Raw genomic sequence first — 15826 nt, 5'->3', positions numbered from 1 at the left:
ATTTTATAATTGTAGATCCAAGCAAAAACATTTTTTTGCCCCAGTGACAATTGGAGTTACAAATTTTTTTGCTGTAATGGGACCAAGGATTATCAATAAAGCTTCATTACAGACACCTTACAGCTGATCATTGCAGTCTGGGACTACATCCAGAGAGCTTCACCAGAGGTCACAGTGGGCAGAGGGGTCTGTCTGTAACTAGGGGTCGTCTGTAAGTCGGGTGTCCTTAAGTAGGGGACCGCCTGTATATGTAAGGTGTGTGAGGAGAATAGTAAGTTTGTATATTACAATGTAGATCTATACAATCTATTACAGTGTATATTATATGTAGATCTAAACTAGAAGATAAAGTAACATAAAAATCTGAAAGTGTTTTTTTATTCTATATTTCAGGTGGAGAAGGAGCACAAGCAAATACAGAGAATACATCTGAAAACCATGAAAAATCCCGATGTCAGTCATGTACCTCCACATTCCTAAAAATTGTCTGGGGATTTCTGATTATCCTCTCTGTGTCATCTTCTTGGGTTGGAACCACTCAGATAGTAAAAATCACATACAAGAACTTCTATTGTCCGTTCTTTATGACATGGTTCTCAACCAACTGGAACATTATGTTTTTCCCCGTGTATTATTCTGGGCACCTTGCAACAGCACAAGAGAAGCAGTCACTGCTCCAAAAAATCAGGTAGGTCCCTGTAGTATAGTGCATGTTATGTAGCATATAGTGATTTACATTCTATTGCAGCATTCAGCGCAACATGTTGGAGGTAGGAACGTTTGTGTCTTCCAAAGTATAAATTAGTGTAATTATTGTTACGCTATTATTATTACTACATATACACTCACCGGCCACTTTATTAGGTACACCTGTCCAACTGCTCGTTAACACTTAATTTCTAATCAGCCAATCACATGTCGGCAACTCAGTGCATTTAGGCATGTAGACATGGTCAAGACAATCTCCTGCAGTTCAAACCGAGCATCAGTATGGGGAAGAAAGGTGATTTGGGTGCCTTTGAACGTGGCATGGTTGTTAGTGCCAGAAGGGCTGGTCTGAGTATTTCAGAAACTGCTGATCTACTGAAATTTTCACGCACAACCATCTCTAGGGTTTACAGAGAATGGTCCGAAAAAGAAAAAACATCCAGTGAGCGGCAGTTCTGTGGGCGGAAATGCCTTGTTGATGCCAGAGGTCAGAGGAGAATGGGCAGACTGGTTCGAGCTGATAGAAAGGCAACAGTGACTCAAATCACCACCCGTTACAACCAAGGTAGGCAGAAGAGCATCTCTGAACGCACAGTACGTCGAACTTTGAGGCAGATGGGCTACAGCAGCAGAAGACCACACCGGGTGCCACTCCTTTCAGCTAAGAACAGGAAACTGAGGCTACAATTTGCACAAGCTCATCGAAATTGGACAGTAGAAGATTGGAAAAACGTTGCCTGGTCTGATGAGTCTCGATTTCTGCTGCGACATTCGGATGGTAGAGTCAGAATTTGGTGTCAACAACATGAAAGCATGGATCCATCCTGCCTTGTATCAACGGTTCAGGCTGGTGGTGGTGGTGTCATGGTGTGGGGAATATTTTCTTGGCACTCTTTGGGCCCCTTGGTACCAATTGAGCATCGTTGCAACGCCACAGCCTACCTGAGTATTGTTGCTGACCATGTCCATCCCTTTATGACCACAATATACCCAACATCTGATGGCTACTTTCAGCAGGATAATGCGCCATGTCATAAAGCTGGAATCATCTCAGACTGGTTTCTTGAACATGACAATGAGTTCACTGTACTCAAATGGCCTCCACAGTCACCAGATCTCAATCCAATAGAGCATCTTTGGGATGTGGTGGAACGGGAGATTTGCATCATGGATGTGCAGCCGACAAATCTGCGGCAACTGTGTGATGCCATCATGTCAATATGGACCAAAATCTCTGAGGAATGCTTCCAGCACCTTGTTGAATTTATGCCATGATGAATTGAGGTGGTTCTGAAGTCAAAAGGGGGTCCAACCCGTTACTAGCATGGTGTACCTAATAAAGTGGCCGGTGAGTGTATTTTCATTAAAAAAAACAAGTCACATGGATTTTCCCCCAGGATTCTATCGTTGGACATTGGTCTAGCTAACACACTGTTCATACATGTTGAATCATTGATCCTAAGGTTTAATTCCATATACAGCAATATATATATATAAATATAAATACTCAAATCATGAATGATAATGAATGCAATGAGTAAGATTCATTAATCAGTCAAAACAAATCAGACCTGACATTAATTATAGTAGACTATTTGTTATAGAAGCTATACAATATGGCCATTGATAGTACATAATATAAATAACAATACCATCGAAAGTACCTTTCATACTTGTTAAATAGGGTTTCCAGGCTTTAGGCACTTATAACCATTCCTTAGGATAGTTCATCAATATCGGATCAGTGAAAGTCAAAGATCGCCAGCAATCGGCTGATATCTGGAGCCATCTCAGAAGCTCAACATTAAAGTGCTTTACAGGAAAATTACCACTTGGGTGGTTATGATTTATGCTGTTTATACATACTGGACGGACTTTAGTTCTATTTAATGGAACATCTTTTCGTTAAGCTTTAAGTAGTGGCAAAAATATGCTAAATAGTCCCCCCGGGGCTCCTGTGCATACAGACAGCCGGGGCTTCTTCATCTAGTAATTATGCACGCCTCCATATTTTTACTCCCTCCCGCTCACCTGCCAAAGAGCTGGTAATATCAGCTGCAGCTGGATGGTAGGGGTGTCACTAATCTGTTACTGATGGATTATCGATCTTTGATGCCTGGAACTCCTTCAAACTATTGGACTATGTGAACATGGCCTTACAGTAGTTTACAAGTGAAACTATCATTGAGGTTACTTTGTATTTGGACATATCTTTTTATTCACAATGGTTGACCAAGAGCTGCCGATATCATTTTACAAATGTAGGCCATCCGCATCCAGTATTTGTAGAGCCACTCTTTATAGATCAAGTTAATGTTTGAAATGAGTACAATGCACCCTGCATGACATCCATATTTTTTGTAAAATGTATCCTGCAAAAGGGTAAAAATATTGACTCAGTGACAATGGATTCTTTACCATGTCCCATGTAGTCCAGGAAACACCATTTCCATCGACCTTGTCCATTGTCTTCAACATCAAAGAATTTTAAGGCAAAAATCTAAGTGCTCTCATTGTCGTTTCCGTTTCCATTAAGAAAGAAAGAATTTATGCTCCTTTTTTTTTTTTACAAGACTTATCTATCTGTTCTATCTATAGATTGATAGCATTTCAACAACATATGCCCCCTGATAGATGGGGGTGCTCATCAGATCAAAGATGAAATGAGGGAGTGACATGTCATGTTTTTGGACATACTGTACACTGTATATCAGCTTCATACCATGGGGCATATCCACATATGGTTACCTGAAACAGTGATTACGCTACTATTGCAGGAAAACGGGGCATGATGCGTCTTGTCCCTATGAGCAAAAAACTCTGGGAGACAGGTTAGGTTGTGGTTTGAACCCCACTTTAAATCTGTTGCCAAGAACACCATGTGAAAATTGATAGAGAGTTGATCTTCTCTGGCACAATTGTTGAGTCACACAAAATAAGCAGTTAAGTATCTGCAGATGCAAACGGTTAGGTGTTAGGTAGATGTTGCGAAAGTGTCCCCCTCCATGCTAGAAGCTGTAACATGGGAAACTTAGTAATTTCAGCTTGAAGATACTGCCTGGCAAGGCAACAGTTAACTGGTGTATGTGATTAGCCAATGGTCTGTCTTTTATTAAAGCTGGAGTGTGATTGGAGAGGTGCTACCACCTGACCAGGGGGAGTATAAAAACCCCTACTGGGTGAGAGCACATGGTTCAGTTAGGGTGAGAGACTCCATCTTGGAGTCAGACTGCAGAGGAGAGTGTGCAGCACATGCCAGTGCTGCTGCAGATACTAATACCAGGAACTTCTAGTGCCTCAGGCCTACTGCCTGACACCAGGGTCTGGAGACTGAAGCCAAGAACTGCAGCTTCTACTACTAGGACACAGTTCTCGCTGAACCAGCCCAGCCTGCATCTACTATCATGCTGTGTGCACCTTTCCTGCGGACCAACTCTCCATGACCACTCCAGCATCTGCTGTGTTATTGTGTTTGGGTGTTGCCTGCTCTTCAATAAAGAACTGTAAGTTGATTTGCACAATGTTGCCTCCGTCTGATCTCGGGATACGGCTCTTACCACCACGGGCTTCCCCATCCACTACCCATGGATTCATCCTACAGACATTCAGGGGGTGCCCCAGGAAGAAACCAGTACATCAGCCTCTCCCTTCATATTTCTTGCACCACCACCTGCTGGAGACCTGCCAGGCTGTAGGTCAGTCCTCCGGTCCCAATTCCAAGCACCCTGACCACAGCGTGACCAAGGCCACACTAGCCAGCCACTCCGGTACTCTGGGCCCGGCTGCCTCCAGGCCCCCAAGAAAAGGCCAGGCCTCGGTGGGGATGTTGCATATCTTCTATTCAGTTGTGGCCATAGATTACACAATAATAATTATTCCTTTACTTATACAGTGCTCAGAGTTTACGCAGCGCTGCACAGAGCTTGCCAGACCAGTCCCTGTCCCCAGTGGGGCTCACAATATGTTCAACCTACAAGTTTGTTTCAGATTGTGGGAAGAAACCGTAGGACCCTGAAGAAACCCACACAAACACGGAGAAAGCATACAAACTCTTAGCAGATGTTGTCCTGTGTGGGACTTGAATCCAGGACCTCAGTGCTGCAAGGCTGTAGTGCTAGTCACTAAGCCACTTGCTGCCCTAACACATCAGTTTATCAAACAACCAGCAACATTTGCACTAAATTCTGATTTTTAAAAATATTTTTGCACCAAATTCTGAACAAATATAACCTTTAGGTGACGGTAGTGTATCTGAGATCAAGTATTTTATGTATTTTGGGTGAATGCAGCACCACTCCAGCTCAACTTGTTCTTACAAGGCAAGGCTTAGGCTGTTATCTAAAAGCAACAACATCTAACAAAGGTAATATTTCTATGACACCTATGCCAGGATGACAGAGTAAATTTCCATACAGCAGAGAGATTGTTGTGTGTTAGCGGATGGTAAAGAATTCCTCTCCGTTTTACACAATGTTGATACCGAGTCAGCACCGCGTCCTGTAGGGATCTTCCTGTCAGCGTCTGTTTCCAAGCTGTAAATGTAAGATAACAGTGACAAAGCGCTGAGCTGTACGGAGATGAATCTGCTACATTTGTTTGCTGTGTCTGGGTTATTAATAATGACTTGATTGCTCTAAGGAACTTACACCTGGGGCTGAAGTGTCTCCATGTAGCGGGAAGGTCAGGCTTGACTGTGTCTTAATGATGTCATCACACCGAGAAATCTAATATTATGTATGGATTATGCACTTTAGTAAGACTTTGATTTACATTATAAACAGGAAAACTGAAGAGCTGGAACATTTCCTAGAATGTCTTTGAAATAAATAATGTAAGAGGTGCATCCATTGCCATCTAGTTATGTCCCAGTTTACATTACAATACCATTACCATTACCATTACCATGATATTTAAAATTAAGTTTCCCTTTTTTTTTCAAATTTAGAAAGTTTTGGACACCCAATGCCAGGTGAATTATGATTGTAAGAGTTAAACCGCGGTCTTATCTGCTATATCACATAGATGTTGGGTGGCGTTGGTGGCTGCTTTTATACCTGACCCTTACAGGAGGTTACTGGGGCACATTTACTTACCCGGTCCAGCCACGATACCGTGGTGCGTTGTCCGAAGCTGATTCGGGTCTTCCGGGATTCACTAAGGTCTTGCGCCCGATATCCTGCAGGTGTCGCTGCTGCGCCGAGGTCTGCCAGAGTTCATCTTCTTTGACCCGGTGCATGTAAGTACTGATCTTGCGACACAAATTCTTTTTTAAATTCCGCTGTTTTTACGAATCCGGCGGGTTGTCCGACGGCCACGCCCCCCAGGTCTGTCGCATGAAAGCCGGCGCCGATGTGACACAATCCCGGGAGGATTCGGCGCAAATCAGAAATATTCGGGAACCCAACGAAAGTGCGACGTTCGGACCCTTAGTAAATGAGCCACAATATGTCTGATTATACAAATCACTATATGCAAAATATAATTATGAAATATTTTCTTTCTGTCGGCAGGGAATGCAGTCGAATTTTTGGAGAAGATGGCTTGACACTGAAGCTCTTCCTTAAAAGGACTGCCCCTTTTTCCATTTTATGGACTTTGACAAATTACCTCTACTTACTTGCTCTTAAAAAACTCACAGCCACTGACGTGTCTGCACTATTCTGCTGCAACAAAGCCTTCATGTTCCTGCTCTCATGGATTGTCTTGAAGGACAAGTTCATGGGTGTACGGGTAAGATGGCCAACGCACCTGTTATTCTTGTTTACTCTATGGTTATGAAATTTCACTAACCAGATTCTATTTCTAGATATTCTGTAAATCTATCTCATCTTGCCTTAGTTCTGAGCTTTAATAAAGTAAAAAACACGTGTCTTTTCTGTGCTGCAGACTCCTCAGCTCTTGGACCCCATATTTGTGCTCCTGTACAGCTCCTCCCTCCTGCCTCTTCACAGAGCTCACAGCCTGATGAGCTGACATCAGTGGGGGAGCTGAGAGCTGAGGAGTTTGCAGCATAAACAATTCACATGTTGTTTTTTGAAATGCATCCAAACCAAAGCCCAACCACTGGGACTACACAGAGGATTCTGTTAGGGTGCAAGGTAAGTTATAGTACACAATTATATTTTAATGCAAATGCTTAGAGGAAGCATAAGGCAGATGTGCACTGCAGCTGTAATGGGCTTCTGTAACCTGTCTTTAGTGAAAACGAGGTCCCTGGTGATAGGTTCCCTTTAACCTTGCTCCATGTTGATGCTGATGACATGGACCATATGCCAAGGTAACCTAAGCTAATTAAGTTGGAATTTGACACTGAACTGTAGATCTCTATTCTCAATCATAATTTACATTCACATTCAGGCTTTTCTTAAGAAATATTTACATATTAAATTTGGGAAATAGCATATGCGAAGCAGGATAGGGGATTATTTGCTGATCAGCTGGATACCTATTGACCTCCATTACTGGGGTTCCCCTTTTACCTTCAGATAAACTGAGTGGCCGCTAATGAACACCCATTCAATTGCTTTCTATGAGACTGATGGAAAACGTCAAACATACAGTGTATTAATAGCAATTGCCCTACAGTGCAACCACATGCAGGGCCGGCGCCAGCACTGGACATACCTGGGCATGTGCCCGGGCCCAGAGCTGCAGGGGGGGCCCACATAAGGCTGTACACAAGAAATCCATGGGGGTGAGAGGGGCTGTATCTAATGAATCCTTAGGAAGTGAGGGGGGCTTTATATAAAATAACCAAGAGGATGCTTTATATAATATAACCATGAGGGGGCTGTTTGGTATGAAAAACTGGGGAACAGGGGATTGTTTAGTTTCTTAATTTTTAATGGTGCCACCTGAGTTCACTGCAAAGGGACCCGCTGAGGCTCTGTCGCCCAGGGGCCCACTGAAACCTGGAGCTGACCCTGACCACATGGGAAGTTAAAGGAAATCTACCACTTAGAAAAGCGCAATTTAAACCATGCACAATCACATGTGCACCGTAATGTAGGCACTTGTCTTCATTATAAAAAAAACCTTGTAAATTCATGCAAACTTATGCAAATTAGCACCAGTTGCTCCTGTGCACATCACACACGGTGTTCAGCGTTTCTCTGCTAATAATTTATGTGCAGCTCCTGCTCCACTTCTACTCTGTTCCCTATCGCAGACTCAGGCAGTGACGTCACTCGCCTCTCACACCTGCCCACAGTAGGCCCCCTCAACGAACAGCCACGCAGAGTTTGTATTGAGAAGCAAGGAACTGCGTCCGCGCATGCACAAGCGTTCCCGAGAGCCAGGAAACATCACTGCCTAACAGGAACTGCTGGATCCGAGAGAGGGGGTAGGAAAGAAGCAGAGCTGAAAGCGTGAATTAGCAGTTAACAGTAGAGCACCAAGTACCCTGTGTGGTGTGCACAAAAATGACCGCTGCTAATTTGCAAAAATAAAAATGATAAAAAGAAATGTTAAAATTTTATGGATAATGAAAAGAAGCACCTGTTAATGGTGACAGCAGCTAAATTTGAGTGTGCTTAGTTTACATTGAGCTTTTCTAAGTGGTAGATTTCCTTTAAGAAGCTTCCATAGACAAGTCAGGCAGTTTGAGAGAAAATGGGGCACGTTTTCTAACAATAGTGCAGTCTGCACTATATGCAGTTTCCCTGTGTAGTGTACAGGGGGCGCCAGATTCAGGATTTCTGGCGCACGTTCTTCATGAATCTGGCGTTCCCTGCACTGCCCCAACAGAGTGCACCACTTTTGTTTTTGGTGCACCTTTAACATGGGGAGTGCTACACAATTCTGTCGGACTTTGCATGTCAAATCTGGAGCACGATCCGACTGAGCACCAACACCCCCACCCTAATTTATGTTGCATGATGCCTAGTACAGCCAAGCCACAGAAGGGTCCCATGCAACACAAATGTGGCGCGGACATTTCTTAAATACCTGTGTAATCAGTTTGCACTAGAAACAATGTGCAAAGTTCTCCAGAAAACAGGCGCACGGCCCTTAGTAAATGTGCCCCATTGTCTTGGTGACTTTTCATTAATCTGACCAAGAACTGACAGTCCTAGACGTGTTTTGTTTCCCTATTGACTGTCTGCCATTCTATATGCAAACCAAATATATCTTATAATTTAACCAGGGCTCAAGTAGATTGATTGCAGAAAAGCGAGAGCCTCTGAATAGAGAGAGTTACAGCATGTCAGTGGTTTACTGATCCATCCTACGTAGCCGGCGCTTCTCATTTCCCTGCCAGCTTATTCTGTGGGTTCACAGCAGATAAGCGCTCTCCCTTTATAATGCCGCAACAAATGGAAATGCATCACAGCTCCTTACCCGCCATGTAGACAGATTCTCAACTCAACAATGAAGTCTGCATTCTAGTGAATTTACGGACAGAATAAACGTTCAAAATATTTTTATTACTGCAATAAGTTACAAAAGCAAAATGTAATTTTTAACTCAAAACAGGATATAAAGCTCAGCAGGATATAAAGCTATGCTAATAAACCATTGAGCTCCACTATTTTCCCCAACATTTGTGATATCCTAGACCTAAATTTGACCAATATTTAAAGTATCTGATCTGTGTCTAAGAAACTTGGGTACTGGAGGGAAAGATGAACGGGACTGGTGCACACTGCTGTGCCCAGGATGAACAGGTAGAATGGGGTTAATCTTCTCACATTCACAATGGGGGGGAAATTTATTAAAGGGAACCCGTCATCAGAAATTGGCCTTATAAACCACTACCAGTATGTTGTTAAGCAGCAGAACAGCTTCTAGATCATGTTTCTTTCCTGGTCCAATGTGGTGGCATCATCCAGAAAATTAACTTCGAAATGATATGTAAAAATTGGTTTAATGAAGTCAATGAGGCGGAGAATTTAACACTGAAGTCAAGCTTTCCCTGCCTCAGAAAGCTCCATTTACTGTAAGTGATGGTCCTGTAAGTGATGTTCCTGTAAGTGATGGTCCTGAATCAAGGGACATCATTGACCAGATCTCCTGAAGTCGGGCGTATGATGTCAATCACATAAGAGGAGGCGTATAGAGGCAAGGAGAGCTTGATTTTGGTATTAAACTCTCCGCCTCTCTACCTTTATACAACCAATTAATATCTCACTTCAAAGTTGTTTTTTGGATGATGCTACCAACCTGGGCCATAAAATAAATAAGATCTAGAAGATGTTAAAGAAAATCTACCATTTGATTTCATGCGTTATGAACCAAACATACCTTGAGACTGCTGTAGCCACACTGCCCCTCCCTCCCCTTGTAGACACACTGCCCCTCCCTCCCCTTGTAGACACACTGCCCCCCCCCCCTGTACACACACTGCCCCCCCCCCTCCCCCTGTACACACACTGCTCCCTCCCCTGTAGACACACTGCTCCCCCCTCCGGGAAAGGAAAATAAATCACCTTTCCTCGTTCCCCCCGGAACAGCGCCTGCAGCCACCTTCTTTCTGCGGCATGTGCCCGCGGTACACGTTCGGGGGAATGAGGAAAGGTGAGTTTTGGATTCTGCTTCTATTCTACTCTCCCGAAATGTGGGATAAAAGCAATTGAAAAAAAAATTAAACCCTGAGGTATGAATCCTACGCAGACCAGACTGTGATTTGTAAACCAGCAACATGCAGGCTGCTGACAGAGTGCAATTGGCAGTATTAACCCCTTCCCGCCGCAGCCCTTTTTCATTTTTGCGTTTTCATTTTGCACTCCCCACCTTCAAAAATCTATAATCTATCCTTTTTATTTTTCCATGTACAGAGCTCTGTGACGGCTTTTTTTCTGCTTAACAAATTGCACTTCAAAATGTTGGTATTTTATATTCCATGCCGTGTACTGGGAAGCGGGGAAAAAATTCCAAATGCAGAGAAATTGGTGAAAAAACACATTTGCACCGTTTTCTTGTGGGCTTGGATTTTACGGATATCACTGCATGCCCCAAATGACATGTCTACTTTATTCTTCGGGTCGGTACGACTACAGGGATAACAAATTTGTATAGGTTTTATAATGTTTTCATACATTTACAAAAATTAAAACCTGTATAAAATATTTTTTTTTTGCTATCTTCTTGCGCTAATAACTTTTTAATACTTTGGTGTACGGAGCTGTGGGTGGTGTCATTTTTTGAGACTTTTGATGACGTTTTTAATGCTATTAATTTTAGGACTGTGCAACCTTTTGGGCACTTTTTATAGAATTTTTTATATTTTTTTAAAATGGCAAATAAATGCCATTTTACACTTACTGGGTTAAACACAGGAAAAAGTTATTATATTTTGATTGTTGGACATGGGTTTATGATTTTTACTGTTTATTTATATTTATATCTATGGAAAGAAGGTGATTTTTAAGTTTTTTTATTATAATTTTTTTAAAACTTTTTTTTAATTTTTACTATTTTTCAGACTCCATAGGGTACTTTAACCCTCGGTTGTCTGATTGATCCTATCATATACTTCCATACCACAATATGGCAGTATATGGGGATTTTTCTTACAATGTGCTGATGGCACATTGTAATGAAAGGGTTAAAAGACCCGAGGCTGTCATGGCGACCCAATCATGATGATCCTCTGCAAGCTTTGCCGGTGCTAGCACCGACTGCGGGTGTTACCGGCAAGCCTTTGCTGCAATATGCATATGATGTATCCAGTGTTGCACGGATATATGCCACGGTGGTGTATTTTTTCAGACCTTGTGTGACTTTAGAGTTGTGCTTTTTTCCCCTAAAAAAATCGCAAAAACAATGCCTGTGTAACAATTTGCAAAAGTTATACGACAAGAAGCTACATACAGCTAGTGATAAGTATACAAGGTGGTCAAGGAGGAGTAAAAAGTATAACCCATATTGTACAACATATAAGATATATTTCGTCTTACATAAACATCAGCACTAAATTGGGCAGGAAAAGGCGACTTTCTTATTAAATAAAAAATGCATTGGATTTGCTCGATATTGTAGCTAAGTATAACCTGCAATACTGTACACAATGGGGGTCATTTACTAAGGGCACGAATCGCGTTTTTACGGCTGGATACACGAATGTTCCCGTTTTGCGCCGATTTTCCCTGAATTGCCCCGGGATTTTGGCGCAAACGATCGGATTGTGGCGCATCTGCGACGGCATGCACGGGACAGAAATCGGAGGCTTGGACGTTGGAAAACCCGTCAGATTCGGAGAAACGGCCGTATTTAAAAAAAATAAATGTGTCGCTTGACAAGCGCTTACCTGCACCCGGCCTGGCTTGGTGAACTTCAGTGAACTCTGACGGAATTCAGCGCAGCAGCGACACCTAGTGGACATCGGGGGAACTACCTTAGTGAATCGCCGGAAGACACGAATCCTCCGCAGAGAACGCGACCAGGTAAGTAAATCTGCCCCATTATATTAATATGAGTGGTTCAGTTTGGTGGGAAAGGGCTTAGCTGAAGCTCAGTTTCCATATTGTGAGTTACATTAATAAGCTAATGTAAATTTCATTTACCTTATCTGCTTAATGGTAGGAGATAATTCACTTATACTGACATAACTAAAGAAAATCTGGAAAACACAACTTGGATTACTGTCAAAGCGTAAAACGTAGAGTTTAGGATTCTACCGCAGATGAAAAGCCTTTTAGGATGCTCAGCATTTTTCTAGCCACATCAGCATATCTTCTTGTGCTGTGACATAGGGAGAAGACTTAAATATCAAGACAGTAAATACACGTAAAAGTCGCTGTATCTGCCTTCTGAAATATATCCAGTCACAAATGAATTTATATATTAGGACTGTACATGGCGCTGCTTGAAGTGTGCATATTTTGTTGGTGCTGTAGAGGGGAACGGACGGAGACACACGGAGACAGTGGACTTAAAGAGACTTAAAGAGAACCTGTCATCAGAAATTGGCCTTATAAACCACTACCAATATGTTGTCAAGTAGTTGAACAGTTTCTAGATCATGTTTCTTTCAGATTGGCGGCATTATCCAGAAAATCAACTTTGAAGTTAGATGTATAAAGTCAAGGAGGCTGAGAATTTTACACTGAAGTCAAGCTCTCTCTGCCTCTGAACACCTCTTCCCATGTGATTGACATTATGCGATGGACTTCAGGAGATCTGATCAATAATATCCCTGGACGCAGGACCATCAATTACAGTGAAGGGGGCATTTTACGGCAGGGAAAGTTTGACTTCAGTGTTAAATTCTCCGCCTCCTTGACTACATACAACCAGTTTACATCTCACTTGAAAGCTGATTTTCTGGATGATGCCACCACTCAGGGCCATGAAAGAAACATCATCCAGAAGGTGCTCAGCTGCTTGACAACATACCGGTAGTGGTTTATTATGCCAATTTCTGGTGACAGGTTCCCTTTAACACCCTTCCCAGCTGTCCCTGTCTGATTGCCTCATTTACCCTCAGATTCCCTGATGGCAGATGATTACTACTCAATTCCCTGTCCCGTCCGCCTTTGCTGTAATCTTCCTTCAGTTTATCTTAGAACGAATTTAGTAGAAAAATTGGTTTTTAACAGTTTTCTACAATCACCTGCTATATATTCGTTTCTAAAATTCTGAAATTTACTTTTTATGACCAGGGACCAGCTCCACGGCACATTTTTTTCCATGGACCGATGTGGTTGCGTTCATTCCCCCTATGGCACCTGAAAAAAAGCTTTCCTAACTCCAACCTTTATTATGCCCCCTTTCCACAGCTCCACCTCTTATAATGTCCTGTTCCCAGCAACTGACCCCCTATCATGCAGCTGACCCCCTAGTTTTGCCCACTTTCTTGCTACCCTTTTATAGTGCCCTCTTTTCTGTAGCCCCCTCCTCATACTTCCCCTTTTGTGTAGCCCCCTCCTTAAAGTACCTCTTTATCTGTAGCCCCCTCCCTATAATGCTGTTTTTACTGCACTTACCTTCTGCAAGCCACAGAAGGAGCCATTATTAGGAGGGGGCTACAGATAAAGAGGTGTTTACCCCCTCCAACCACACTTGATGTGAATAAAGAACTACCATATACTTACCTTTCCCCGCTCCCACGAAGCTCCAGCAATGCTTTTCTCTTTGTGGCGGCTGTACGCAGCTCTGAATCCAGCAGACGTGTTTTGATCACATCATCTCAGCTGACGACTTCAATCCAGTTTACATCGGCCTGAACAAGGAGAAGAGATAAGACTGCTGCTGCTTTGTGGGAGTGGGGAAAGGTAAGTATATGATTATTGTGTTCTTTGACCGCAAACTAAGACCAGGTCCTCCATGGTCTTGGGCCTTGCCCCAGGGGTTTGGACCGCTGATGTTTGTAAAAAAAAAAACTGTGCATTTTATAAGATTTAAGATAATTTACAATGGAATTCTACAATCCAAAAAAAATTACAAATCTGCATTCTTTCAAAAACAGCGCCACATCTGTGTATAGGTTGTGTCTGGAATTGCATTGTAAGAATTGGCTGGAGCTGAACTACTATACTAGATACAGTCTGTACTCATGTGTGTCTTTTGGAAAGAAGCCATGGTTTCTTCAGGACTACTTTTAGGGTACCAAAATATGTGTCTTTATATTCTCCACATATTTGTATACAAGTATGATTAATATTTTAAATTAAAAAAAACAACTATTACATAGAGCATGGGACCAGCGGTTTATATTTATATAAATTATGAATAACATTTCATTAAAAACTCTGTAGTGCGGTTATGAATAGTGCATGTGGGGGTATAAATGTATACTGCTCTTCGTTCATTACTGTTATGTTAAATTATTAATATTTTAGGCAATGCATTAAACTCCTTCCTTAACATTGGAATTTTTTTAACCTCTTCACGCCTTTTTTCAAATAAATTACTATTATCTGTCCAAAACAATGGCCAAAATATGTATTGTAACAGATATAAGAATGTAAGGGTGAAGTAGGGGAGTGTTCTCTTGGTCTTTTGATAGTTTAAATTTATGAGGTCTTAGTGGAATAGTGTTACCACCCCTCTGAGGGTTATTCCCTCCTCTGTTGCACGGCTGTACACAGTGGGGGTCATTTACTAAGGGCCCGATTCGCAGTTTCCCAATGTGTTACCCGAATATTTCCGATTTGCGCCGTTTTTTCCCTGTATTGCCCCGGGATTTTGGCGCACGGGATCAGATTGTGGCGCATCGGCGCCGGCATGCACGCGACGGAAATCAGGGGGCGTGGCCGAACGAAAACCCGACGGATTCGGAGAAACCGCCGCATTTTTTGGGGGCATTTTGAGGCAAGGAGAGCTTGACTTCTGTGTTCAAGTCTCTGTCTCCGTGACTTTATACAACCAATTTACATGTCACTTCAAAGATGATTTTATGGATGTTACCGCCAACCTGGACTGTGAAAGAAACAAGGTCTGGAATGTGTTTAGCTGCTTGAAAACATCCTGGTAGTGGTTTATTAGGTCAATTTCTCCTGACAGGTTCCCTTTAATGGGTTTTGTTCATTACAATTACAAACCAGTTTATATATTTTTTTCCATACCACACTCTTCCTGTGCATATGGCACCCACATTTTCAGTAGCCAGTATACTATATGGGCTGTCTACTGTCACATTGTCGGTCCTATACTGGAGCAGATAGTCTGGAACAGCCTACCAGGCATTAGAGAGTGCTAAACTTGTTAAATGTATATGCATCTTAAACACACGTGCTCATTTGATTATTCCATTAGAGGGCAGAATGAAAAAGATAGGTCAGTACAAGACTAACCATATGGGTTACATCGCTATTGTGCCCCATGATGTAACAGGGAGTACCCCTGTGGCCAGAGGTTCAACGTACCTCATGTCAGACACGCTCCCCGGTGAAAAGTCTTTTGACATAAATTGGTTGACCCCATTATAGTCAATGGGATCTTTATTGTTATTACCATGGCGTCATATTAGGTTTTCATAAGCTGTAGGATGAAAACCAATACGACGTTTCTCTTGAGGACCTCTTGCAATGTAGCTTTATTTCTGATTCACAGATGGTGCTGTGCCACCTCCAGTATTGGTAATTAGCTAATATGTGCCATACTTTCCAGGGCTTATACTCCAGCTTGCTCAGTGATGTGAACATTCTTCTCATGAGAGGAAATAAAGATGTGTTTA

General features: G+C 42.4%; 1 protein-coding gene across 4 annotated transcripts in view; it reads left to right on the top strand.

Annotated features, from left to right (window-relative positions):
* SLC35F4 (solute carrier family 35 member F4) overlaps positions 1 to 15826 on the top strand; it is a 152263-nt gene that overhangs the window by 129482 nt on the left and 6955 nt on the right. For all 4 annotated transcript variants that reach the window (XM_072115758.1, XM_072115759.1, XM_072115761.1 and 1 more), the window contains 2 exons: positions 394 to 688; positions 6219 to 6438. In XM_072115758.1, the coding sequence (XP_071971859.1) occupies positions 394 to 688; positions 6219 to 6438 (515 nt within the window). The remainder of the gene's footprint in view (positions 1 to 393; positions 689 to 6218; positions 6439 to 15826) is intronic.

Source organism: Engystomops pustulosus, chromosome 7, assembly GCF_040894005.1.
Source record: "Engystomops pustulosus chromosome 7, aEngPut4.maternal, whole genome shotgun sequence".
In the NCBI taxonomy this organism is placed as follows: Eukaryota; Metazoa; Chordata; class Amphibia; order Anura; family Leptodactylidae; genus Engystomops; species Engystomops pustulosus.
The sequence above is the reverse complement of the archived record's forward strand: the minus strand, read 5'-3'. Positions and strand labels throughout refer to the sequence as shown.